Source organism: Ovis canadensis, chromosome 13, assembly GCF_042477335.2.
Source record: "Ovis canadensis isolate MfBH-ARS-UI-01 breed Bighorn chromosome 13, ARS-UI_OviCan_v2, whole genome shotgun sequence".
NCBI lineage: Eukaryota > Metazoa > Chordata > Mammalia > Artiodactyla > Bovidae > Ovis > Ovis canadensis.
In genome coordinates, this window is record NC_091257.1 from 25300196 (window position 1) to 25326945 (window position 26750).

The following is a 26750-nucleotide window of genomic DNA, read 5'->3' on the forward strand; positions in this document are numbered from 1 at the left end:
ACTAACCCTCAGGGGCCTCAGTCCACCCCGTTTCTGTGTGCTCTTTCCTAATCTTGCTTTTTCATAAACGGAGTCCTTAAGAACAGGTGAACAATTACGATAGTTCCTCCCAGAGACAGACAGCACTTGTAGATAGGTAGGTATCTTCCAGAATGTACAGGGTGGTCGTCACAACGGCAAAAATCTGGAAACTGCCTGAAGGGCCATCAAGTGGATTCTTGGAACCTGATCAGGTGACACGCCAACTCTGTCACCAGGCACCACTGCTCATGGGAAAATGATTCATCGCTTAACAAGCAGAGAAACTATTTTGTGAGCTAGGGAAGCCAGAGCTATTTGGGAGGAAGCCACAGCTTAAGGCTTCTCGGAGTGAGGTGACTCTTTTAATTCAGCATGTCCCACATGCAGACTCTGGACATTCTGCCCATGGAGTTGTTCCCAGAGAAAGTGGCTCTCTTATTGCCTAGGATTCTATACAGCAGACTGGTTCTTCAGGCCTCCCCACATGGGTCTCTTCTCTTACCACCTAAATATCCCAGGATATATCCTGGGAGAGGTGGGGCAGAGAGAACAGTGCTTAGACAGCCATGTGGACTGTGGTGTTCCCTGCTGCCAGGCCCGCTCTGTGCCTGGGCCCTGCTGGCAAGCAGTGATCTCTGTCTTACGTCATTCCTGGGTCACCCGGGGCAAAGCATGGCCTACAGACCATTTGGAGGCAGCTGATGATGTCAAGAAGATTCACATTAGATACAGGGATGGAGGTCATACAAACAGTAATAAGAGTGACCATAATGGATGAACACCTAACACACAGATTCTTGACTCTAACAAATACTCGGCAAGTAAGGCTACACAAAAGAAATGTCAACTTTATGATGAAAAAAAAAAAATAAAGCAAATATTCATCTTGATATTCAAGCTTCATCTTGAAAATCTCAAATGGACAATGCTGTCCTCCCAGGGAAACAAGACTGACTGTGGTCTAGAATGACACGCTACTGTGTATTTAGAGATGACGCTTCTCCTCATTTCTGTTCCGATACTGTTGTTTGGTTAGAAACAGGAAACAGAGCTGAACTGCCCGGGCTTCTGCTCACAGGCTGTGTCACAAGAGGCGAGTCTCTCGCTTCCACCAGAGACCACGAATGCCACAGGCGGAGCATAGCTAGACAGGATGCACTCCGTGAATGGTGAGATGTCCATCAGAGCCGAGGCCACGGAAAAGCTCCTTGGCGCTGGGGTATCCCACGGGGTTTGTGATTAGCTCCGCTTCCCTTTCTCCAGGCGGTGTTGTTTTAGGACCTCACTATGTGATTTCAACACTACTCACATTCTCTCTTCCCTTTCAAATTCATGCATACTGTCTGCAGTTTCTCTTTCATAAACTGTCTTTTGTCCTCCTAAGGAAAAAACCGATGTCACCAAGCTGGACTCAGCATGTAAAAGCAACTTCCAGTCTTCGTTATTTACATCGGGAGTCCACTTCAGGAAATGGGTTTCTGGGAAAAGACGCCTATTAACAGAATGGAAATTCCAGCTGGGCTTCGATATTCAGACCCTCCTTCACAGCACCCCAGTGTAGTGGGTTTCCCATGGAACCACTAAGTCTCGGCCCTCCTCTCTACCACACTTGCCCCTTTTCATGGGTCTTTTAATTCTGGAAACACAATGAGCTTGGTCCCTCCCCAAGGCCTTTGCACTTGCCCTTTTCTCACCTTCAAATGAGCTCACCTCCAGATCTTCATGCCTCCGTTTCCTTCTGGCACAGAGATCTCAGCTCAGTCTCACTCTTCGGACATCACCTTTCTCAGCAAGCTATCTACAGCAGCCCACCGGCCAGCTCACACTATCACAGTGCTTTGTTGTATTTCCCCGTGGCACTTAACACCATTTATAATCCTCTTATTTCCTGGGTTTCATTTGTCTGTTTGTTGCTCATTTTCTCTTTTAATGAGAGGATGGGTGTGGCTGTCCATCACAACTGGATGCACCGTGCAGGTCTGCTCCATGAAGATTTACGACCAGATGACAGAGGAAACCACCTCAATTTTTTTTTCCTTTGAAAGCCACTTAATTTTTTCAGCATGTATGTCATATACTCTTCTTCAATCTGAAAATAATCCTAAAAGGATTATTTTATACATGTGATCATCTCTGTTCATTAATCTTGCCTGGTACCAGGCAACAGCTTCAGTTCACCAGTTAACTTGTTTTTTTACCTCAGGTGAGTTGTCTTACACTATATCTTTAAAGATTGCTTGTGTCTGCTCTAAAATTTTCTTTAACACATTGATTCAGTCAGCTCAGTCCCTCAGTCACATCCTACTCTTTGTGACCCCATGAACCGCAGCACGCCAGGCCTCCCTGTCCATCACCAACTCCTGGAGCCTAACCAAACTCGAGTGCATTGAGTCGGTGATGCCAACCAACCATCTCATCCTCTGTCGTCCCCTTCTCCTCCTGCCTTCAATCTTTCCCAGCATCAGGGTCTTTCCAAATGAGTCAGCTCTTCGCATCAGGTGGCGAAAGTATTGGAGTTTCAGCTTCAGCATCAGTCCTTCCAATGAACACCCAGGACTGATCTCCTTTAGAATGGACTGGTTGGATCTCCTTGCAGTCCAAGGGACTCTCAAGAGTCTTCTCCAACAACACAGTTCAAAAGCATCAATTCTTCAGTGCTCAGCTTTCTTTATAGTCCAACTCTCACATTCATACATTACTAGGAAAACCATAGCCTTGACTAGACGGACCTTTGTTGGCAAAGTAATGCCTCTACTTTTGAATATGCTGTCTAGGTTGGTCATAACTTTCCTTCCAAGGAGTAAGCGTCTTTTAACTTCATGGCTGCAGTCACCATCTGCAGTGATTTTGGAGCCCAAAAAATAAAGTCTCTCATTGTTTCCACTGTTTCCCCATCTATTTCCCATGAAGTGATGGGACCAGATGCCATGATTTTCGTTTTCTGAATGTTGAGCTTGAAGCCAACTTTTTCACTCTCCTCTTTCACTTTCATCAAGAGACTCTTTCATTCTTCTTCACTTTCTGTCGTAAGGGTGGTGTCATCTGCATATCTGAGGTTATTGATATTTATCCCGGCAATCTTGATTCCAGCTTGTGCTTCTTCCAGTCCAGCATTTCTCATGATGTACTCTGCATAGAAGTTAAATAAACAGGGTGACAATATACAGCCTTGACATACTCCTTTTCCTCTTTGGAACCAGTCTGTTGTTCCATGCCCAGTTCTAATTGTTGCTTCCTGACCTGCATACGGGTTTCTCAAGAGGCAGGTCAAGTGGTCTGGTATTCCTATCTCTTTCAGAATTTTCCACAGTTTATTGTGATCCACACAAAGGCTTTGGCATAGTCAATAAAGCAGAAATAGATGTTTTTCTGGAACTCTCTTGCTGTTTCAATGATCCAGCAGATGATGGCAATTTGATCTCTGGTTCCTCTGCCTTTTCTAAAACCAGCTTGAACAGCTGGTTCACATACTGTTCAAGTCTGACTTGGAGAATTTTGAGCATTGCTTTACTAGCGTGTGAGATGAGTGCAATTGTGCGGTAGTTTGAGCATTCTTTGGCATTGCCTTTCTTTGGGATTGGAATGAAAACTGACCTTTTCTAGTCCTGTAGCCACTGCTGAGTTTTCTAAATTTGCTGGCATATTGAGTGCAGCACTCTCACAACATATCTTTTAGGATTTGAAATAGCTCAACTGGAATTCCATCACCTCCACTAGCTTTGTTCGTACTGATGCTTCCTAAGGCCCACTTGACTTCACACTCCAGGATGTCTGGCCCTACGTGAGTGATCACACCTTTGTGTTTATCTGGGTCATGAAGATCTTTTTGTACAGTTCTTCTCTGTATTCTTGCCACCTCTTCTTAGCATCTTCTGCTTCTGTTAGGTCCATACCATTTCTGTCCTTTATTGAGCCCATCTTTACATGAAATATTCCCTTGGTATCTCTGATTTTCTTCAAGAGATCTCTAGTCTTTCCCATTCTATTGTTTTCCTCTATTTCTTTGCTTTGATCTCTGAGAAAGGCTTTCTTATCTCTCCTTGCTATTCTTTGGAACTCTGCATTCAAATGGGTATATCTTTCCTTTTCTACTTTGCTTTTCGCTTCTCTTCTTTTCACAGCTATTTGTAAGGCCTCCTCAGACAGCCATTTTGCCTTTTTGCATTTCTTTTTCCTGGGGATGGTCTTGATCCCTGTCTCCTGTACAATGTCACGAACCTCTGTCCGTAGTTCATTAAGCAGTCTATCAGATCTAGTCCCTTAAATCTATTTCTCACTTCCACTGTATAATCATAAGTGATTTGATTTCGGTCATACTTGAATGGTTTAGTGATTTTCCCCTCTTTCTTCAATTTAAGTCTGAATTTGGCAATATCGAATTGATGATCTGAGGCATAGTCAGCTGCTGGTCTTGTTTTTGCTGACTGTATAGAGCTTCTTCATCTTTGGCTGCAAAGAATATAATCAATCTGATTTCGGTGCTGCCCATCAGGTGATTTCCATGTGTAGAGTCTTCTCTTGTGTTGTTGGAAGAGGGTGTTTGCTATGACTAGTGCGTTCTCTTGGCAAAACTCTATTAGCCTTTGCACTGCTTCATTCTGTATTCCAAGGCCAAATTTGTCTGTTACTCCAGGTGTTTCCTGACTTCCTATTTTTGCATTCCAATCCGCTATAATGAAAAGGACATCTTTTTTGGGTGTTAGTTCTAAAAGGTCTTGTAGGTAGGTCTTCATAGAACCGTTCAAATCAGCTTCATCAGCGTTACTGGTTGGGGCATAGATTTGGATTACTTGATATTGATTGGTTTGCCTTGGAAACAAACAGAGATGCTTCTAAGTACTGCATTTTGGACTCTTGTTGACCATGATGGCTACTCCACTTCTTCTAAAGGATTCCTGCCCTCAGTAGTAGATACAATGGTCATCTGAGTTAAATTCATCCATTACAGTTCATTTTAGTTCTCTGATTCCTAGAATGTCGACGTTCACTCTTGCCATCTCATTTGACCACTTCCAATTTGCCTTGATTCATGGACCTGACATTCCAGGTTCCTATGCAATATTCCTCTTTATAGCATCAGACCTTGCTTCTATCACCAGTCACATCCACAACTGGCTGCTGACTTTGCTTTGGCACCATCCCTTCATTCTTTCTGGAGTTATTTCTCCACTGATCTGCAGTAGCATACTGGGCACCTACTGACCTGGGGAGTTCCTCTTTCAGTATCCTATCATTTTGCCTTTTCATACTGTTCACAGGGTTCTCAAGGCAAGAATACTGAAGTGGTTTGCCATTTCCTACTACAGTGGACCACACTGATTAGAGCTGTTTATTATTTCTCTGCAAATTTGTTTAAATATCGCTCACCTCAAATTTCAACTATAATGCCATTTTATTAGAGAGCAACCCTAAAACGTCCTTATACTACTTCTGCCCATCACAGTTTACTGATATTTTTCCTAGAATGCCTGTACCTCACTTCAAGTGGTAACTGCAACATAGCATGCATATTTTTAAAGTGTCAGTTATTATTATATTTTCCTGGTTTATCGTCAAGCCTGCCTGATATAAATTTAAGATGCAGAAGAGAAGACATTCTGGTTCTTGTCTGCTGCTTATGAGAATTTACAAAAATGTGCCTATGTAGAATGGCACTGAACTAACGGCACTGAAAGAACTGATGTGAAATAAATAATGGAATGAAGGTAGACACACACACTCATACTCACACACACTCATACACACACACACAGACACACACAGACACACACACACTCATACACACACACTCACACACACACACAGACACACACAGACACTCATACACACACACAGACACACACACTCACACACACTCATACACACACACATACTCACACACACACTCACACACTCATACACACACACACTCATACTCACACACACTCATACTCACACACTCATACTCACACACACACACTCATACTCACACACTCATACTCACACACACACACACACATTCCTGGTAAAGTCTGTATCCTTTTGTTTCAAGTAAATTGCTTCTCCACCTACTACTACTGTGGGAATTTAGTAAGCTAACATGAAAATCTATACATTATTAAAGTATTGATAGAGTAATTTACCATCAAGTAGTTGATGAGCTGCAAAGCTCACTGCGAAAACCAGTTGTTCTGTACATTTAATATGTACACAATTACTTCTTCTTATTGTCAAAATTAACTTGGGATAGGAAGAGTAAACTGCAGAAACAAACTTAATAAGAACTTTGATGTAGTTACTTTCAGAACCAAAGCCTCTTGGGAACACTGAGCTAAAATTCATACCTGAAGCTTCTTCAATTTTTAACTGAATACAATTATGATAATGAGTTAACAACAGAATTTCAGAGATAACTCAATTTTTCCTGGACCCAAGATTCTTCTGTACATCAAGGAATCACTTTATTTACAAAAAGGAATTCTTCTTTATGTTGTGTATCAGACAGAGAGTAGAAGCCGTGGAGGGAAATAGTTTGTAATGAACATGAAACAAATTAGGGACACATGTATGATTAAATTGTTTTCAGAATATCATAAGAAACTATAAAAATAGGGCTAAAAAGCCATACTTAGGGAAAGCAGGCTAAAAAGACAATGACTAATGATTGATTTACAGTCAGTTCAACCAAACATCCCAAAGATCAATGCCTACACAAGGCTGCCTTTAATTGGAGCAAAAATAAACAAAAAGTAAGAATAATGTGTATCACTTGGAAGATACACATTAATTTTAGGAATACCTTCCTTTGCTGAAAAGTATTAAAAAACCAGTCTTTGTCCAAATTTTTAAAAAATGACTACAATAATGTATCCACACACTCTGGGTATCTTACCAGATGTATGAAATGCCTCCTTGCTTCTAGATAATTCTGTATTTACTATCCATCTCCCCTGCATGTGTGATGGCAAACTAACTTTTATGACTTTACTCCTCATTATGTGGAAGTCTAAGCATTAATGTAGTCTTTTTTTATGGGAAAAAGGGGCAAACTCATACTGAAAAATATATTACTATTTCATTGTAATAGGTCTCACTCATGGTTGAGAAGTTATAAATTGATCAAAATATTTATTTAAAATACATCATAAAATTAATGAAATGGACAGAATTGACTTACTGTTCCTTACTATCACTCAAAACTTTGTGTTCAGAAAGATGTCTGAGTTGTATAAAGTACATATGGAACAGAGAACAAAAATCAAAAAGCTATTTTTGAAAGATGAGTGACTGGAGTGAAACTTGGTGACATGCATAAGCTAACACCTAAAGAGGAAGGAGGGGGCACTGACAGGGCAGCCAATGACATTGACTTTTTGAAACAGATGTTCCTAACTGAAAATGACTATGTCATAACTCACCTCTGCATGCTTCAGTTTCAGTGTTTTATGCATTTCCCGGAAACGACTGTAACGTCTGAACACGGTCCACGTCTCATCCAGGACAGTGATCTATTCACGGGGACAAGCGAAACAAACCAGCACTAATTAGAGGAAAAGGCGACTCCGTTTCTATAAAATAACTTATAAATTAACAAAAAGTGATCAGCTGTAAATTTCTCCAGAAGTGAAAACATTAATCTAGCGACACAAATCAGCCTTATAAATAATAACTGTGCTCTGCTGACGCATGCATCTCTGCTTCCCAAATCTTGTTATGAGCAGTAGGTGCCCCTGTAAAGTGAAGGACAGAGTCTCCTCTTTAGCGCTTATCAGAAGTTCCCTCAACTCTCCACGTGGGGCACAGGGAGGAAACCTCACAGCGGGACCTCTCAGAGCACTGTGCCCACACAGAACATTTACACTCATATAAGATGTGGTGTCGGTTCCAGATGCCACCACCATGGACAAGAGAGAAGCAGCAGCAAAGAAAAGGAGAGGGATGAGGAGAAGGGGGGCGGGCAAAGGAGGAGAAAGTAGAGGACAAAGAGAAAAATGAAAAAAGAAAAGACTGTGTCTCAGTGATCATTAGCATCAAAACCCACACTATAATCTGCTTTGCTTCGGAGGGAGACGTCTCAGTCCAGCCTCTAACCAGCGGTGGGACTCACTGTTCCTGTTGGATGGTGTGTCCTGTGGACACTCTGGCATCCTTCAGTCATACACCAAGGTCACGGGGACCCGAAGAAGCCGGGAGACACCACCAACCTCTGTGGTCACACCTGAGTCAATTCCCATCTCACTCGCACCACTGCTCCAGACCCATGTCCCCAGCTGGGCGACGACTTTTCTTTAGATGTTGCACACCAACTTCAAGGTCAGCTTGTCTGAAACAAACCCATCCACTCTCCCTGTTCTGAACTCTGCTTCATCTCAGCGCCTGTCACTACCAGCCACCGAGCTACGCCAGACGGACTCTAGTCCAGCTGCCCCACACACCACAGTCAGACAAGCCCCGGGTCCCGCGCCCTCCTTGGGGTTCTACCTTCTCACCCTTTGCCACCACTGCCGGCTCATGCTGCACCACCAGGTCCCACGTGGCCTGGCCAAGCCTCCCAGGGTCCCCACCCAGCTGCCCCTCCAATCCCTTCCCTGTACCACTGACAGGGGAGCTTTCTAACACTTGAATCTGATCATTCTACCTCCACTCCTAAGTCCCCAAGAAGCCTCATGCTGCTCCTAGAAAAAGACCCCCACTTTAGACGCGTGCCCCGCCGACAGCCTCTGCCCACAGGTGTGTTCACGCACGGGCACCCCCTGTTAACTGCACACTCTGCCACGCTGGCCTCTGCAGGGGCCACACCCCTTAACCGGAAACCTCACCCGCGCCTGCGAGGAACACCCTCCTCAGGCTGGCGATTCAGCCCGATCTGCCCACATGTAAACTCCAGCGGGTGAGCAGGGACGTCAGGGATCAGCAAACCACCGGGATCGGCAGGGGGAGGACACCCATGCAGAGCCCTCAGGAGGAGGGGCGAGCCTTGGGTTCGCTCATTTCCCCCAAGTGGCAAATGAGATGATTTGGGGTTGTACAAGGATGTACATTTCAGAATGTTCATCATCTGGCTCTAGATTCATCATTTACAACAAAGCTTCAACTGTGGCAGCTTTTTTCCTGTTTCTTTTTAAAAGATATTTAAATAAGGGAAAGAAAAAAGATAAGTATGTTAACAAAAAAGCATTTAGCAAAAACAGTACCAATGTCACCTAAAGCTGGGAAATACTGCCCCTGGGAGCTCAGCTGGGGGCCTTCTCCCCGGCTCTCTCCTTCTCAACAGACCCCACTGACCACAATCAGCAAGGGCTTCCTTAGAGCAGGAGCAAAGCCATTTGCCACCCTGGCTGCACACAGACAAGGTGGGCGTGATACTGCCTGCTTGCCAAGAAAGCCCCGGAATTAATGGAACCACAGCTGTGACCTGGGAGCCATAAGATGCAGGATGCTCACAGGGAGACCATTCTGTCCTGCAACTCTGGAATCTACAGAAAGTCGTAGAAGCCTGGGTGCCCATCCTCCCCCAGATGCTAATGCTCCCTGGATCTCTGAGCGCTTCCACTGTTCCTCTTCAACTCACAGTCAATCATCTGCAAAGTCCCCCCATCCCCAGCCTCTTTCGGGAACATCCCCTTCACCTTCACTCTAACTGGTCACCAGGGAAGCCCTCCCCCTGCAGCCCTCTCAAGTAGAGACTGTGTTTCCCCACACTCCGCATCCCATCGTCCCGGGAGGTCAGTGGACACTCTTGCCCCCACCCCTTATTCCCCATCTCCACAATACTTACTCCTCGTATTCTTCTACTAAGCGTATCTTCCTACCTAACATGGTACAGTCATACCTTCCAGATACTGTGGCTTGGGTTCCACAGTAAAGTCTATATTGCAATACAGTCAGTCACATGACTAAACAGACATGCCTTCAAACAAGTCATATGGATGGCCAACAAACACATGAAAAGATGCTCAACATCACTAATTTTTCAGTTCAGTTGCTCAGTCGTGTCCGACTCTTTGCAAGCCCATGAATCGCAGCACGCCAGGCCTCCCTGTCTGTCACCAACTCCTGGAGTTCACTCAGACTCACGTCCATTGAGTCAGTGATGCCATCCAGCCATCTCATCCTCTGTCGTCCCCTTCTCCTCCTGCCCCCAATCCCTCCCAGCATCAAAGTCTTCTCCAATGAGTCAACTTTTCTCATGAGGTGGCCGAAGTACTGGAGTTTCAGCTTTAGCATCAGTCCTTCCAAAGAAATTCCAGGGCTGATCTCCTTCAGAATGGACTAGTTGGATCTCCTTGCAGTCCAAGGGACTCTCCAGAGTCTTCTCCAACACCACAGTTCTAAAGCATCAATACTTAGGCACTCAGCTTTCTTCACAGTCCAACTCTCACATCCATACATGACCACAGGAAAAACCATAGCCTTGACTAGATGGACCTTAGTCGGCAAAGTAATGTCTCTGCTTTTGAATATACTATCTAGGTTGGTCATAACTTTTCTTCCAAGGAGTAAGCGTCTTTTAATTTCATGGCTGCAGTCACCATCTGCAGTGATTTTGGAGCCCAAAAAATAAAGTCTGACACTGTTTCCACTGTTTCCCCACCTATTTCCCATGAAGTGATGGGACCGGATGCCATGATCTTCATTTTCTGAATGTTGAGCTTTAAGCCAACTTTTTCACTCTCCTCTTTTACTTTCATCAAGACGCTTTTGAGTTCCTCTTCACTTTCTGCCATAAGGGTGGTGTCATCTGCATATCTGAGGTTATTGATATTTCTCCCTACCATCTTGATTCCAGCTTGTGCTTCTTCCAGTCCAGCATTTCTCATGATGTACTCTGCATAGAAGTTAAATAAGCAGGGTGACAATATACAGCCTTGACGTACTCCTTTTCCTATTTGGAACCAGTCTGTTGTTCCATGTCCAGTTCTAACTGTTGCTTTCTGACCTGCATACAGATTTCTCAAGAGGCAGGTCCGGTGGTCTGATATTCCCATCTCTTTCAGAATTTTCCACAGTTGATTGTGATCCACACAGTCAAAGGCTTTGGCATAGTCAATAAAGCAGAAATAGATGTTTTTCTGGAATTCTCTACTAATTTTTAGAGAAATGCAAATCAAAACCACCATGAGGTTATCACCTCACACTGGTCAGAATGGCCATCAACAAAAATCTACAAACAGTAAATGCTGGAGAGGGGATGAGGAAAAGGACACCCCCTTGCACTATTTGTGGGAAGGTAAATTACTGCAGCCACTATGGAGAACAGTATGGAGTTACCTTAAAAAACTAAAAACGGAACTACCGTATGGTCCAGCAGTCCCACACCTGGGCATATACCCTGAGAAAACCATAGTTCAAAAATACAGCAATGTTCACTGCAACACAATTTACAACAGCCAGGACATGGAAGCAACCTAAATGCCCGTGAACAGATGAATGTGTAAAGAAGACGCGGTACACGTGCACAGTGGAATATTACTCAGCCTTAAAAAGGAACGGAGCTGGGTCACTTACAGAGACAAGGATGGACCTAGAGTCTGTTACACAGAGTGAAGTAAGTCAGAAAGAGAAAACCAAATAACATTTATTAATGCATATATACGGAATGTAGAAAAATGGTACAGATGAACCTGTCTGCAGGGCAGGAATTAGAGAGTAGACGTGTGGACATGGGGGTGGGGAGGGGAAGGTGGGACAAATTGAGAGAGGGGCACTCACATATACACACTACCATGCGTAAAATGGATGGCCAGCGGGAAGCCGCTGTCTACAGAGCACAAGGAGCTCAGCTCGGTGCTCTGCGGTGACCTAGAGGGGTGGGAACGGGGGTGGGCGGGAGGCAGGTCCAAGAGGAAGGGGATAAATATATATGCACAGAGCTGATTCGCTTCGTTGTACAGGAAACTAACACAACACTGTAAAGCAATTATATTCCAGTTTAAAAAAAAAAAGGAGTCACACAAATTTTTAGTTTCTCAATACATATAAAAGTTACGTTTATATTACACTGCAGTCTATTAAATGTGTAATATATTACATCTAAGAAAACAATGTACATACCTTAATTATAAATACTTTACTGCTGAAAAATGCTAACCTTCATCAGATGACTTAAAAGTTGCCACAAACCTTCCATGTAACAGAACAGAACAAAAATACCCTCAGTATCTAGGAAGGGCAATAAAACGAGATGTGCCTGTATACATTTACTTGGACGTCTCGCTTCTGGCTCTCTTCCCTGCTGGAGGAAGCCCCAGGAGAGCTGGGATTTCTAGCTGCTCTTCACTGCACCTGAGAAAAGTACCTGATGCAGCGTGAGCACCCTTAGGAAGAGCTGGAGAGCAGAGCCTCAGGATGGGCTGATCTCAAAGGTCCTCAGGCTCAGCAGCAACAAGCAAGCAGGGCCCATCTCCGTCTCTCTGGTGGAAGAGATGACCTTAAGCACAGTCGGGATTTGGATGTGGATAACTGGACACCAGCTTGTGTGACTCTGGCCTGCAGCCTCTTCCTGCTCATTGACTTCACAGCTCGTTAAGTCAGACTGTATTTTGAAACCTCTAACTAATGAAACAGCTACTTCAAATCTACCTCCTAATTTGGGTTGCATTCCTCCTTTCCACAGTGGCCCCAGAACAAGGCCTTTATAAGGGACAGCAGTTTCTCTAACAACTTGCATGTACCAGATCCTCAGAAGGACAGGCACAGATGAGTGATTCCCCGGGCAGCAGAATCAGGGTGTTTGGGCACAAGATGACAGGACAGCAAGAGTACGTAAAATCCTCGGGAGAGCCCCTCGACCCAAAGCACCCAACGCACGTCCCTCTGCTTCTCGGTATCAGCCCCCAGGGCTCACAACGGGAGGCAGGTGCCGCCATGGCGGGCTGTGGAGCTGGGAGGACACTGAGGAAGACACTCCCTCACACCCTGATCAGAGCACATGTCACAGGACATTAATTGCAGAATTAATTTTTGCCTAATCAATTTATATAGCCAACAGTAATTACATCGACATCTGTCTCTCCGTCCTACAAGATGTAAGCCCTCTAAGAGAATGGGCCTTTGGTAGTAGCTGGGGTGGTGGTAGAGGGGCTCTCACTGAAGAATAAATTTATTGAGCTACTACTGTGTGTTGGCACCATCTCAGATGCTAGTGGTTTTCTGAGCCATGTCCTTACGGTTACTCTGCTTTTCGAAGAGCGTACCACTCCACTATCTCGGCTTCACTAATTCTCTTCTGGTGGGTTCTCTGAGGCTTCTCTGAATCAGACTATTTTCATTAGTCACACAGTAGTATCTTTTTTGTTTGTTTTCTCTGTACTGAGACTAGGGTGCATTCTCGATGTATTTGTAGCCCAAGTTTATACTGAGGCGTACAGAGATTTCTAAATTCTTTACCCTTGGTTTTCACCTGAATCCAAGTTAACACAGGGACTACAAAGGTTCAAGCTTCCTGCTTTGTACATAAAACACTGAACTCTCCCCCTTATCTATCAACATGCAAGCAAGATGTGAAGAGTGGCAGTGAGTGAAGGCCGCTGTGAGCGCCATGGAAACGGTGGCCGCCTCCCCGCAGGAAAACCGCCACATCCCTTTCCTGCGATGGGGACACCTTCATGCCTCACGCTGGGGAAACAGTGCCTGTGAAATTCAGGGAAACCCAACAGAAGGGAGAAACAGCCACTAAAGCCCTATTCTGCCCCAAATTAAAACTGGGCCTGGGGTGAGGTGCTGATGCAGAGAGAAGGGACAGACGATCAGCGTACCCAACACATCAGGTCAAAACACGCAACTATTCTCTTCCACGCTGAGAACGCTGGGCATCAATGCTGCGTGTCTTTGAGGAGCCAATTCATTACTTCTCTCTCACTGAACAGGTCTGCAGATACAAATCCATCTTTTCTGGGCCGTAAAATGATCAAGCGCAACTTAAACACCATAAATGTGTCCACAAGATGAACTGCGTTCACTTATGAACAATTCTCAATTGAGTGCTTTCCACAAATTTATGTTATATACATATTTTGCTGGTTTAAGGATTGTCAGTTTCAGGATCTGTCATCAGTATTTATTTGCTTGTGTATATCTATCTGTGTAAGAGGAGAATCAACAGTTTTTCATTCAAAGAAAAATTCTCTAACTGGCCCCAAGTAAATAAGCAGTTATTCACAGAGGTCTCCTCAGCAATATTTATCTTTAAATAACGTTTGCAGGTGCTGCGTCAAGTATATACAAATGAAATTCCTTGTATTCAGTAACAGTTCACAGGAAATGGTCTAATACCACCCTAATATATACTAAAACAAGAGTTATTAGATTTCTGAAAAAATAGTGTTATGCAGTAATGTAACTATGAACATGCTTGATGAAACATGAACATATTACAAATATTTGAATCTGTATAACAGCAAGCATTAATACATTAATTAAATTCTCCTCAAACACCAAACAGAACTGCCCAGGAGGCGGGAGGAGAAGCCAGATCCCGTCAACCAGTCGGCCACGCGGGCCTCCTCACCCTGGTCCACCTCTAGGACAGCCTAGGCTTTCCGAGAACACTCGGCCCAGGGTGCTGGGGTTTCCAGCGGGGATGCTCAGCCCGCGTGTGCCGCACCCGCGGTGTGCCTCTGCTGCGATGCCCCAGCCGCTCACGGTCTCCCAGCCCTTCTCCTCCTCCGATCACTCGCTGAGCGCCCAGGCCAAACTCCAGGTCACTCTTCCTGCCCCAACTCTCTGGCTCCCTAGACCTTCTGGTGGAGCCCCGTCAGAATAATCCCCTTCCCTCCTGTGTGCTGCCCAGCACTGCTGCAGACAGTCCTACAGCCCCTCCACAGAAAGGCAGGAAACACTGACCCTAAACGCGTGCTATCTCAACTCTGCACTCCAGTCCTCTCGGGCTTCCCTTGTGGCTCAGCTGGTAGATAATTCGCCTGCAATGTGGGAGACCTGGGTTCAACCCTCGGTTGGGAAGATCCCGTGGAGAAGGGGAAGGCTACCCATTTCAGTATTCTGTCCTAGAGAATTCCATAGTATAGTCCACGGGGTCCCAAAGAGTGGGACACGACTGAGCGACTTTCACATCTTAATTCTGCAGTCACTCCTACATGGAAATCCTTCTAAATTACACTTTCTGTGAAGAGAATTTCTAAATGTTCTATATTTTCAATTCTCACAGACAGTGATATTTTACTGAGATGACTAGGGTCACCCAAGCCCAGCTTCTGAGCAGTCGCTTCACCCATCTAAGAAAGATGCTGTTGCTACTGTCTTTCCCCCTCTCTTCAGCTTCCCTTCATCAGCCTCCTAGGCTTCTGCCTGAAAGCAGCTACCCCCCAGCGCCAACCTCAAGCAGTACTACTTCCTGTTACCAAAGCATCGTCTGAGCTCATCTGCGCATGGGCGTGTCCCAGCGCCCTGCTCCCCCTCTCACTCCCACGTGGGAACAGAAAGCGAAAGTCTTCCCGGGTGCCCTTCAAGATCCCCCTTGCTCTGTACTCTTTCTCCCACTTCACTGACCTTAGAGGACATGAACTGATTGATTATTCAGCTCTTCTGTTCCTCAATGTCTTGATACTTCTAGTACGCTCTTAAAAAAAAAAAGGTACCAAATATATACTTCTTAAATAATAAGTGGATGAATAATAAGGACAGTGGAGCCCAAAGTCTCTTTGTTACACACTTTTCTGTGACCTCCCCATTCCCTTTTTCTATCTTGAACTGCAGACAGTAGAATGATCGGCAGCTCAGGCCTTCTGTGATTTACCTAGGCTAGAGGAGATACGAAAGTAAAGAAATAATAAAAATTTTTTTTAAATGTCATTCACCAGATTCCTTTGGAGAGAGGAGTCTTGGTTTAGTGAAAAATGATTTGGGAGTAAGAATGAGCACAGGTAGGTGAGAAATAACTAAAAAAAAAACACATCAAGAAACAAGAGGTTGCCTTTAAAGGGTGGGTTCTATTAACTGAGGAGACTTTTGTTTTTGAAAATCATGTCTCCGTGTATGCAGGCAGGCGTGGGGATACAGGCCAAGAAAGGGGGTTGGAGCTAACGCCACCCCCCCACCCTTAGCAGGGGGGCGGGCAGCAGCTGGAGCTCCCAGGGGCCATCTAGGAAAGGGGGGATGCTGGTACTCTGGGGAGACCCTAACTGTCTAAAGGGGTATTTTCTGTTCTTTGCTCTGAGATGTACACCGTTCTTCCTCCTCTGGCTCCCTGGGGAAACTGGAGCAAAGTGGACGTACTTTTCTTTCTAGGGACCCAAAGGAGTGCTGAGCTCTAGGCCCAGTGGACAAGAAGGAAAAGACATTGTGTCAGCGACTGTCCAGGGTACTGGAGGCGGAGGGATGGGTGCCATCTGAACCATGTCCTCTGACCACATCGTGAGTTCCTGAGCTGAGCTCGCATCCCCTCCACTGCAGTGTCTCTGTGAACTTGAACTAGAGCTCCACTAACTACAGAAATCCCATCTCCTCTGCACCTGTGGGAACATGACGGGCCCTGGCAGGAGGAGACGGTCTTAGAGGCAGCGCAGTGTGTGGGGAGAGGGAGCTCTAAGGTGCAACCCTAGACTTACCCCCGCCTGCTGATAATGTGGAAGGGAGGCTATTGGGCTTAGAGAATGAAGATTCCAGAAAGCCATGCAGATATAATGTTATGCGGGAAGTGCCCCAGACATCCCCTGTGTAGATGCATCACCAGCAAGTAAAGACGGTGCCTCGGAGCCTCTGGCTCCTGGACCTGGTCTGAACCCAGAGCACCAGGCAGACAGGAGCCCGGCAGCCCACTGCTGGCAATAGAGCACTCTGCATGGCAGGATGTGATGCCAAATCAGACAAGGCTTTGGAGCTGGCCCGAACCTCAGCCTTCCGCAATAACCAGAAGGAATGCACCTTCAAAATAAGGATAACACCATTTATCTCAATATACTTAACTTTATACGGAGAAGGAAATGGCAACTGACTCCAGTATTCCTGCCTGGAGAATCCCAGGGACAGGGGAGCCTAGTGGGCTGCCATCTATGGGGTCACACAGAGTCAGACACAACTGAAGCGACTTAGCAGCAGCAGCAGCAGCATATGGTAACTTGAAAGTAAATTTGAAAGACTGTCAAAAGATGGGAAGATTCTGATGAGCTGGATGCCTTTCAAATCCAAGATCATTATTCAGGAGCACTTCTCCCTTCCCTAACACCTCTGAAACAGGTGAGCAACAGGCAGGATTGTTCTACCTTAAAATTGTGGTAAATTGGGAGGATGACAGCCTAAACAATGTTCCTTCAAATTACTCAGATATTCAGAGGCAAAGCACCAAATGCAAATTACCCAGCAGTCATCACTGGAGAATGAAAGGCTCTGGACTAAGACAGACCTGGATTCTGACTGCAGCCCAGTCACTAATTAGCTAATTAGCTGTGTGACTCTGGTGAAATTATGCAACTCCTCCAGCCTTAGTTTTTCCATCTGTAAAATGGACTCCTCAGTTCAGTTCAGTCACTCAGTCGTGTCCGACTCTTTGTGACCCCATGAATCACAGCACGCCAGGCCTCCCTGTCCATCACCAACTCCAGGAGTTCACTCAAACTCACGTCCACTGAGTCGGTGATGCCATCCAGCCATCTCATCCTCTGTCATCCCCTTCTCCTCCTGCCCCCAATCCCTCCCAGCATCAGGGTCTTTTCCAGTGAGTCAACTCTTCGCATGAGGTGGCCAAAGTACTGGAGTTTCAGCCTCAGCATCAGTCCTTCCAATGAACACCCAGGACTGATCTCTTTGCAGTCCAAGGGACTCTCAAGAGTCTTCTCCAACACCACAGTTCAAAAGCATCAATTCTTCGGTGCTCAGCCTTCTTCACAGTCCAACTCTCACATCCATACATGACCACAGGAAAAACCATAGCCTCGACTAGACGGACCTTTGTTGGCAAAGTAATGTCTCTGCTTTATAATATGCTGTCTAGGTTGGTCATAATTTTTCTTCTAAGGAGTAAGCGTCTTTTAATTTCATGGCTGCAGTCACCATCTGTAGTGATTTTGGAGCCCCCAAAATCCTAACCTATAGCTAACACCTAACCTATAGCTGAACTAAACGAAGTGAAGCAACCAGCAGAGTGTTGGGCACTCAGTACACAGTTACTGCTGCGCCCAGGGTCACCTTACTGAAAAAACCCTTTTATTACACATACTGAAAGGCCAGGGCACCTGTGGACAGCAACTGCAAAAAGGGAGTTCAAACCATTTTTGTGATTTCTTTTAAAACAAATTTTATTCTAGGAAGAGAGGTAAAACTCCCCAAATTCTGAAATGAAGAAATATTAATAGACTCTTATAGCACAAAAACAAATTTGAAATGGAAATTCAAGGTAGGATCACAAAGTGATAACTGCTTTTCCTCTGGGCTTATGAATCAATCTCATCAATTCTTCATCATTTCTCATGCAGTATTGCCTTAGTGAAGATAAACAACTGCCCAAGTAAAAACAACATGAAAGATGAGTTGTTTTGTATTGAAATAGGGGACAGGAAAGATGTGTACTCTTTTTTTTTTTAAGTGAAAGACAACATTCTCAAAGAGATGAGAGGCATGCTTAAAAAAAAAATTTAGGATAATATATGATTCTCTTAAGTCCTAATTCTATTTCTTCCACTTGATATTTATGTTTGAAAATGGTTCACACACTATTTGAATCCAGATGAACCACAGCTCGTGCGACCACCCATCCATCTCACCTCTGTGAATACACATGCCGGGAGACCATCTATCAGTTACTAATAAGGAGAGATTCAGATGCCAACACACAAATCCTTCTCACCATTTACATTCTACCAAGTTGGGGGTGTTTCTAGAAGATGCCTGAGTGCATAGTTTATCTAACAGACCGGAATGGCTCTTATTTCTGTTCTGCCAAATAAAGAGACATTTCCCTGACTCTAAATGTGATTTCTTCAGCTCCCAAACTGCACATTTTCTGGGCATTTCTCCTGGCAGGTCTATCCACTATCAAATTCTCCAAGTCTGTCAACACTTTAACAGCCCCAGTTCACAGAGTGCACATGACCTGGCCTAGACTTCATGACAAAAGTTAAAGTGCACACAGAAATAATGGTGACACTCGAAAATAAATGAGGCTGTGGAAATGGTCCCCATGTGGGGGCAGCACTAAGATGTGGCCTCAGCTTCCAGAACGTGCAGGGAGCAATGACACCGCGGAGGTCCGTGAAGACGGGTAAGCACAGGAACCTGAATGGCTGGCTCTGCTCCCATGGGCATTCGGTACCTCGATCTACTTAAGTTATGGGCTTCCCAGCTGGCACTAGCGGTAAAGAACCCACCTGCCAAAGCAGGAGACATAAGTGACTCGGGTTTGATCCCTGGGCAGGGAAGATCCCCTGGAGAAAGGAATGACAACCCACTCCAGTATTCATGCCTGGAAAATCCCATGGACAGAGGAGCCTGGCAGGCTACAGTCCATGGCGGCACAAAGAGCCGGACACGACTGAAGTGATGTAGTGCTCTACACAGTAGTTGTGCGGCCTCAGGCAAGTCACTTAAGAGCTCATCAAATGTAAATAGCACTCCCTTTCTGGTACATTTTCCACAGCTGGGGAAGTGTCTTCAAAGTGCCTGGGACAAAGCAGGTGCCTGATACGTGTTAGTGTCCAAACTTGAAGCAAGGCTGCAGACTCAGTCGCCTGCAGGGATCAGACAGGAAGCAAACTCCAAAAGGCCCTGTGAGTGTAGAAACAGGGGACACAGAGGGGACCCACAGACCACCTGGCACATTCAGTTCCAGGGGATGGATGGAGCCCGACAGGGCCTGAGTGCAGCCAGGAGATGAGAGTGAGGCTTATGAGATGCAGGCAAATCGCACAGACTGTGTCAGAACAGCTGAGCAAGCAAGCAGCACGCGAGAAATGGCAGAGCTCATAAGACGGGCTGAATACAGGCCCATCACCTATAAGACAGGCCGAAGATGGAGGACATCAACGTGATGGAACAATAAGAATGGCAGAGACAGAAAGTGCTGAGCTGTGATCACGTCCACTTTGAGCCGGCTTGTGCGGGCCATGTGACAGTCATCTGGCCCTGGGGAAGGGCTGGAGCCTCAGGGCTGCAGGGGCTGATGAGGGTCCATGGAGCGGACACCTGTGGGGGGTGGGGAAGACCAGTGCTAAACACCAGAAGGACCGAGAAAGGAAAGTGGGAGTATGGCTGTGACACCGGCTATGGCCAGCAGGTAAGGGGTTGAGTGGGGTGGGGTGAGGTTATTTCCAGTTTTACAGGAATAAAAACTCTCAGGAAACAAAGTGTTGTTTTTTTTAAAAAAAAATACCAGTGTTAGGTCATTTCTTTATATTATAATGTTAACATGTAAGGTAGGCAGTTTAAAATTATGCTGGAAACCTTGCCTTGTTTCTGCAACATAAGAGTATGACCACCTCTGTTAGCCATAACCACGGATTCTGTGTCGTGCTGAAATGCAACTGAAAAATTAAATTCCACCCAGTCTGGTCCTAGCTAATTGACGATGGCGAGTATAATACAGGGTAACTGATTTCATGTGTCAATCACTGAAAAGCAGTGGAAGCCGGTTAAGTTGACCTGCTGTAGTCTGGGAGCAGGCGATGGCACCCACTCCAGTGCTCTTGCCTGGAAAACCCCATGGATGGAGGAGCCTGGTGGGCTGCAGTCCATGGGGTCGCGAAGAGTTGGACACAACTGAGCAACTTCACTTTCACTTTTCACTTTCATGCATTGGAGAAGGACATGGCAACCCACTCCAGTGTTCCTGCCTGGAGGATCCCAGGGACAGGGGAGCCTGGTGGACTGCCGTCTATGGGGTTGCACAGAGTCAGACACGACTGAAGCGACTTAGCAGCAGCAGCAGCAGCTGTGGTCTAGGTAGTGGAGGAACTTGTGACGGCTGCAGCTACGTGCCATCACGGACTATACAGGTATTAGGTTGGTGCAAAAGTAACTGCAGTTTTGTACTGTTGAACTCTGCTGTTTGATATTGGAATACATTGTTAAATAAATGTGGTAATGTTATACATCATTTTAATGTGCATTTCTCACTTTATGTTTTTTTGCTAATGACTTACTACCTGCCATGTATTTTATATTTATTTTAGAATATGGAAATGATGTTAGACAAAAAGCAAATTTGAGCAATTTTCTTATTTGAGTTCAAAATGGGTCGTAAAGCCCCAGAGACAACTCACAACATCCACAACACTTCTGGCCCCGGAACTGCTGAAGAACATACAGTGTGGTGGTGGTTAAAGAAGTTTTACAAAGGACACGAGAGCCTTGAAGATGAGGAGCGCAGCAGCCAGCCATCTGAAGTTGACATGACCCATTGAGAGCCATCATTGAAGCTGATCCTCTTTACAACTACAGGAGAAGGTCCTGAAGAAATCAATATTGACCATTCCACGGTTATCTGGCATTTGAAGCAAAGTGCAAAGGTGAAAAAGCTCAGTAAGTGGAGGCCTCGTCAGCTGACCGGAAATCAGTAACAGTGGATTTTATACGACAACCAGTGACAACTAGCTCAGTGGCTGGACCAAGAAGCAGCTCCAAAGCAGCTCCCAAACCCAAACTTGCACCCCAAAAAGTCATGGTCGCTGTCTGCTGGTCTGATCTACTACAGCTTTCTGAATCCCAGCAAAACCGTTACATCTAAGAAGTATGCTCGGCGAATCAATGAGATGCACAAACCACAACACCTGCAGCCCGTACTGGTCGACAAAAAGGGCCCAGTTCTTCTCCACCACAACACCCTGACCGCACGTCACACAAGCAACGCTTCAAAAGTTGAACGAACTGGGCTACAAAGTTTTGCCTCACCCACCACATTCACCTGACCTCTCACCAACCGACTACCACTTCTTTAAGCATCTCAACAACTTTTTGTAGGGAAAGCACTTCCACAACCAGCAGGAGGCAGAAAATGCTTTCCAAGAGTTCATCAAATCCCGAGGCGTGGATTTTTATGCTACAGGAATAAACAAACTTATTTCTCATCAGCCAAAATGTGTTGCCTCATCATTCCTATTTTGATTGGTGAAGATGTGTTTGAGCCTCGTTGAAATAAGCTAAAAGTTCTCGGTCTGAAACTGCGATTACATTTGCACCAAGCTACTACGTTCAGCTGATCAGCCCACCACAGCCCATGGAGTGCAGCACACTATGTGCTCTTCGCCAAGAGGAGCCAGGCTGCACACCCACAGCCTGTCTGCAGCTGACAGCAGCTGGCGGGATGTACACCTCTCACCATACATGCATACTCAGCTCCAGAAGGATGTGCTACTGGAGACGCCGGCAGGTATGACCTCACCCGATGACGTCTTCACCCAGGGCTTTCCAGGCACGTGTTCTTCAGGGTCAATAAAATAAGGGTGGGGGGCGGGGGTGACATGGAGATGACAGCTTCCGTACTGTCAGATGAGAACATCAAAACAGACACTAACCCACCAGCTGTGATGCAGCCACACAGTGGGATGCTGTTAAGCAAGAACAAGCAACAAACTATTGTTACACTTAACTGTATGGATCCATCTCTAAAAGGCTGGTGAGAGGAAGCAGCCAGACACGAGAGAGTGAATGCCTCTGGTCCACACATCCCCTCCACACATAACAGACCTAAGCAATCTATAATGACAGAGAGCAGATCAGTGTTTGCCTGGAGTATTAGAAAATTTCTAGAGTGAATGAGAGGTTCTAAACCTTGATTGGGGTGCTTGATTTGGGTGTACATATATGTCAAAGCTCATCAAACTATACTTAAAATGGGGTATTTCACTGGGTGTAAATAATGCCTAAACAAAGTTGATTCCAAAAGTTACAAATTTGACCAAAACCCCAAAACCTTATACGTATCCATTCTCACAGTTGGTTTATAAAAGTTGTTTTTAATCCCCCAAATAAAAAAGACATAAATGTCCTTTTGAATTAAAAACTCTTTTCTCCCCCCCCTCATTTTAAAGTTCAGTGATGGAAAGTTCCTCAGGACGCCTTGTGGACAAGAAGATAAGCATTTTGGCCCCCTCTCTGCCCACAGGTCCCCGGCCCTGCAGCCAGACTTAAATATTCCTTCAACAAGGATCATCACTGCTTCGTTTGGCAATGAACAGACCACATTGGAGAGCTGGAGTGATCGGACTGGAGGTGAAAATGGACAGGAAGATGGAATGTAAGTAACTAATCAATTCTATCGACAGCAGAGTGGGCGGGAAGGTAGGAGGTGGAGGACGGGGAGGAGGAGGGAGAAGCTGAGAGACACGCTCTCCACAGCTGTCACTCTGCACACTGGTGTCCTCCTGGCCTCTATGGGACCTGCCACTTCAACCACTGGGGACGTACACCCAGGGCCCTGTACTTGAGTCAGCTTGGCCCCTTAAATGAGCCTGATGTAAAATATACGTTCATATTACATATTACATCATATATAAGGAGAGCTAAGACTAAACATGTTTTTTTTTTTTCGAAAAATAGTTATTTTTTACCTTTTCTTTTTAAAACTATTGGTTCACTAAGAGAATTTAGTAGCAGTCAAAATATTACCCTAAGTGTGATGACCTGTTCTAGAAAACATTGCCTATGCACGAAATAAAGTGATGGAAGAAAACGGTGGTTGCTGTTGCTCAGTCACTCAGTTATGTCCACTCTTTGCGACCCCATGGACTGCAGCAGGCCAGGCTGCCCTGTCCTTCACCAACTCAACTCCCGGAGCTTGCTCGAACTCATGTCCACTGAGTCAGTGATGCCATTCAACCATCTCATCCTGTGTCGTCCCTTTCTCCTCCTGCCCTCAATCTTTCCCAGCATCAAGATCTTTTCCAATGAGTCAGCTCTTTGTATCAGGTGGTCAAAGTATTGGAGCTTCAGCATCAGTCTCTCCAGTGAATACTCAAGATTGATTTCCTTTAGCATTGACTCTCCAGGCAAGAATACTGGAGTGGGTTGCCATTTCCTCCTCCAGGGGATCTTCCCAACCCAGAGACGGAACCTGTGTCTCTTGCGCCTCTTGCATAGTGCAGGGCGGGTTCTTTATCACTAGTGCTACCAGGGACGCCCAGGAAACGGCTAGCATAGTTCATTTTCAAACTCAGAACACTGAGGGAGAAAAACAGCAACAACAAAACCCAAACAGTCATAAAGATCAAAGTCATTAAGGGATTTCCAAGAGTAAAATCTCACTCATTCTCAACACCTTATCCAGTACTTAGAATGCCGCCGGCCCTATTCCAAGCCTTTCACATACAAAGGCTCTTACAGGCCTCAAACCAAGCCAGCCCACAGGCTCCCTCAGCCCCATTTCACAGATGAGGCACAGCGAGGTTACCTGGAGGGGGAATACCCATCCCCCAGCACTTCTCCAGCAGCTCTGCTTCTGCTGGAGCCCAGATACTTGTGTCTGTCCTGCCAAGGGAGGGACAGCATATTCTCATGTTTGTGTCTAGGACCGGACCCCGACAGTGCCGTGGACAGGCTGCGCCCTGCGGGGACGTAAGGCCCTCAGGCCGCCGCCCTGAGAATGCACGAGGCAGCGCTTCCTCTGCAAAGAACTGGGAATTCTCCAGGCAAATGCCAACGGTCCAGTCCTGGCGCCGGCAATGCCAGCACCCGGGATGGGAACAGAAGGAAGCGGAGCAGATGACGCGCCTGCAGACAGGGCTTTCATCAGCTCCGAGCGCAGCCGGGATTCCGAAAGGCTCCAGATACTTCATGTTTCTCTATCTGCCTTTACAGCTGCATCACAGTTTTGGCCAGATCCACATATGGCCAGCCTGTAATCTGCTTACAATTTTCATTTAAATCAACTCAGTTAAAAAGAATTAAGTATGTTCTTTACTCATGTCTTAGGTTCTATTCGTGAAATCAATCTAATAATTACGTTATTAGCACATTTATCCACTAAGATAAAAGACATCTCTGTACCAACCATAATCATTACATGTCCTCCAGTGCTGTGAGTTTTGAAGAATTCTGAGTTGGTGAAAGTCACTCTTTATCCTCTAATTTAAAAACACAGAAATAATATATATAAATATGCCTTACATGGAGAAACTCACAGTGAACTTTCAGGCCAATCCAACATATAACACATAGGTACTAATGGAACTTTTTGTTGTTCTTTAGTCACTAAGTTGTGTCCAACTGGTTTGTAACCCCATGAACTGTAGCCCACTAGGCTCCTCTGTCCATAGGATTTCCCAGGCAAGAACACTGGAGCAGGTTGCCATTTCCTCCTCTAGGAGATCTTCCCAACCCAGGGATAGAACCCACATTTCCTGCATTGCAGGCAGATTCTTTACTGCAGAGCCGCCAGGGAAGCCCCAAATGGATCCTTGCTGCTGCTGCTGCTAAGGCGCTTCAGTCGTGTCTGACTCTGTGCAACCCTACAGACGGCAGCTCACCAGGCCCCCCCGTCCCGGGGATTCTCCAGGCAAGAACACTGGAGTGGGTTGCCATGTCCTTCTCCAATGCATGAAAGTGAAAGGTGAAAGTGAAGTTGCTCAGTCGTGTCCGACTCTTCGCCACCCCATGGACTGCAGCCTATCAGGCTCCTCCATCCATGGGATTCTCCAGGCAAGAGTACTGGAGTGGGGTGCCATTGCCTTCTCCTTACAGACACACAATTTCAAATGGCTGAGAAAAGAAACGGGGCAGGAATCAGGCAATAGGTCAGGGGCAGTAGAAACACTGGGTTAAGGACACGATGGAACATTTAATAAGAAACTGCAGAATCTGGCCAAATTCTGCACCACTACCACACAACAATCACGCCTTCTCAACAGACACCTCAAACATATAAATTAAGGCACAAGTTTTGCTAAAAACATGGTGGCGGGGTGTGGGGGGGGAGGGATAATCAGTAGGTAGAAATCAGAATCTAAAAACTTTGATTAATAGATAAGTTATTTGCATTGTTTCCCCAGGAAGACAGAAAGAATACACATGCCTAAAGGGAGGGATCCCCCAGAGCCTGAGGGCTCCCCTGAGGGGCATCTGGGAGGTGGGAGAAGTGTTGGGGGAGGGTGGGCTGGCTTCAGGATGCCCCCACGGCTGATCCATGCTCATCTGCTTCTACAGTGTCCTCCTCATACGAGATTCTCTGTTCAAAGGGTTCGCTAAATAGAAATCCGGAAACCCCTGGTCATATCCGATTTTCTCATTTTCCCAGTGAGGAAACCAAAGCTCAAGGAAGGTGAAGACTCTGGGTCACTCAGTCAGCCGCAGCAGCCGCAGCAGAACCCAAGTTTAGAGAAGTCCACATCCAGACTCTGGCGGCCAAAACCACCTCCAGGAAGGCCCTCCAGCAGACAGACACTGGTGATCCCAGTGGACGCTGTGACAGCAACACCCTCGCTCATCCTCAAAAGGGAAGTGCAATTACCCACCAATTCCCTGAGGAGAGGATGGCGGCCAGCAGTATGCAATCAAGCGTATGAGTCGATGGAACTCCACTAGAAATAAGATGAAGTCATTATCTGGGGAAGGATGAGGTAAGGAGACAGGCATGTCTCTTCCTGAAAAGTCCTATAAGTCAAATAACAGATTAGGAAAGCCTCCTACTCACTAACAACAGAGACAACAATGAAAACAGCAACAGCCGTAAGGTATTATTCTTTATCATACACCAAAAGCTGGAGTCAGCCTTTTATGCGCACTTAGCATCCCTGTGACATAAATATTATTATTCTTGCTCTAACAGGTTAAAAAACATGGAGCCATAAGTCCATGGTAGGATGGCCCGA

At 45.8% G+C, this 26750-nt stretch overlaps 1 protein-coding gene across 5 annotated transcripts in view; it reads right to left on the reverse strand.

Moving 5' to 3' along the window:
- KIF16B (kinesin family member 16B) overlaps positions 1–26750 on the reverse strand; it is a 302672-nt gene that overhangs the window by 51222 nt on the left and 224700 nt on the right. For all 5 annotated transcript variants that reach the window (XR_011248056.1, XM_069547100.1, XM_069547098.1 and 2 more), the window contains one exon: positions 7419–7508. Coding sequence is in view for 4 of the 5 variants with exons in the window: in XM_069547100.1 (XP_069403201.1) it covers positions 7419–7508 (90 nt within the window). In the remaining variant the exon portion in view is untranslated. The remainder of the gene's footprint in view (positions 1–7418; positions 7509–26750) is intronic.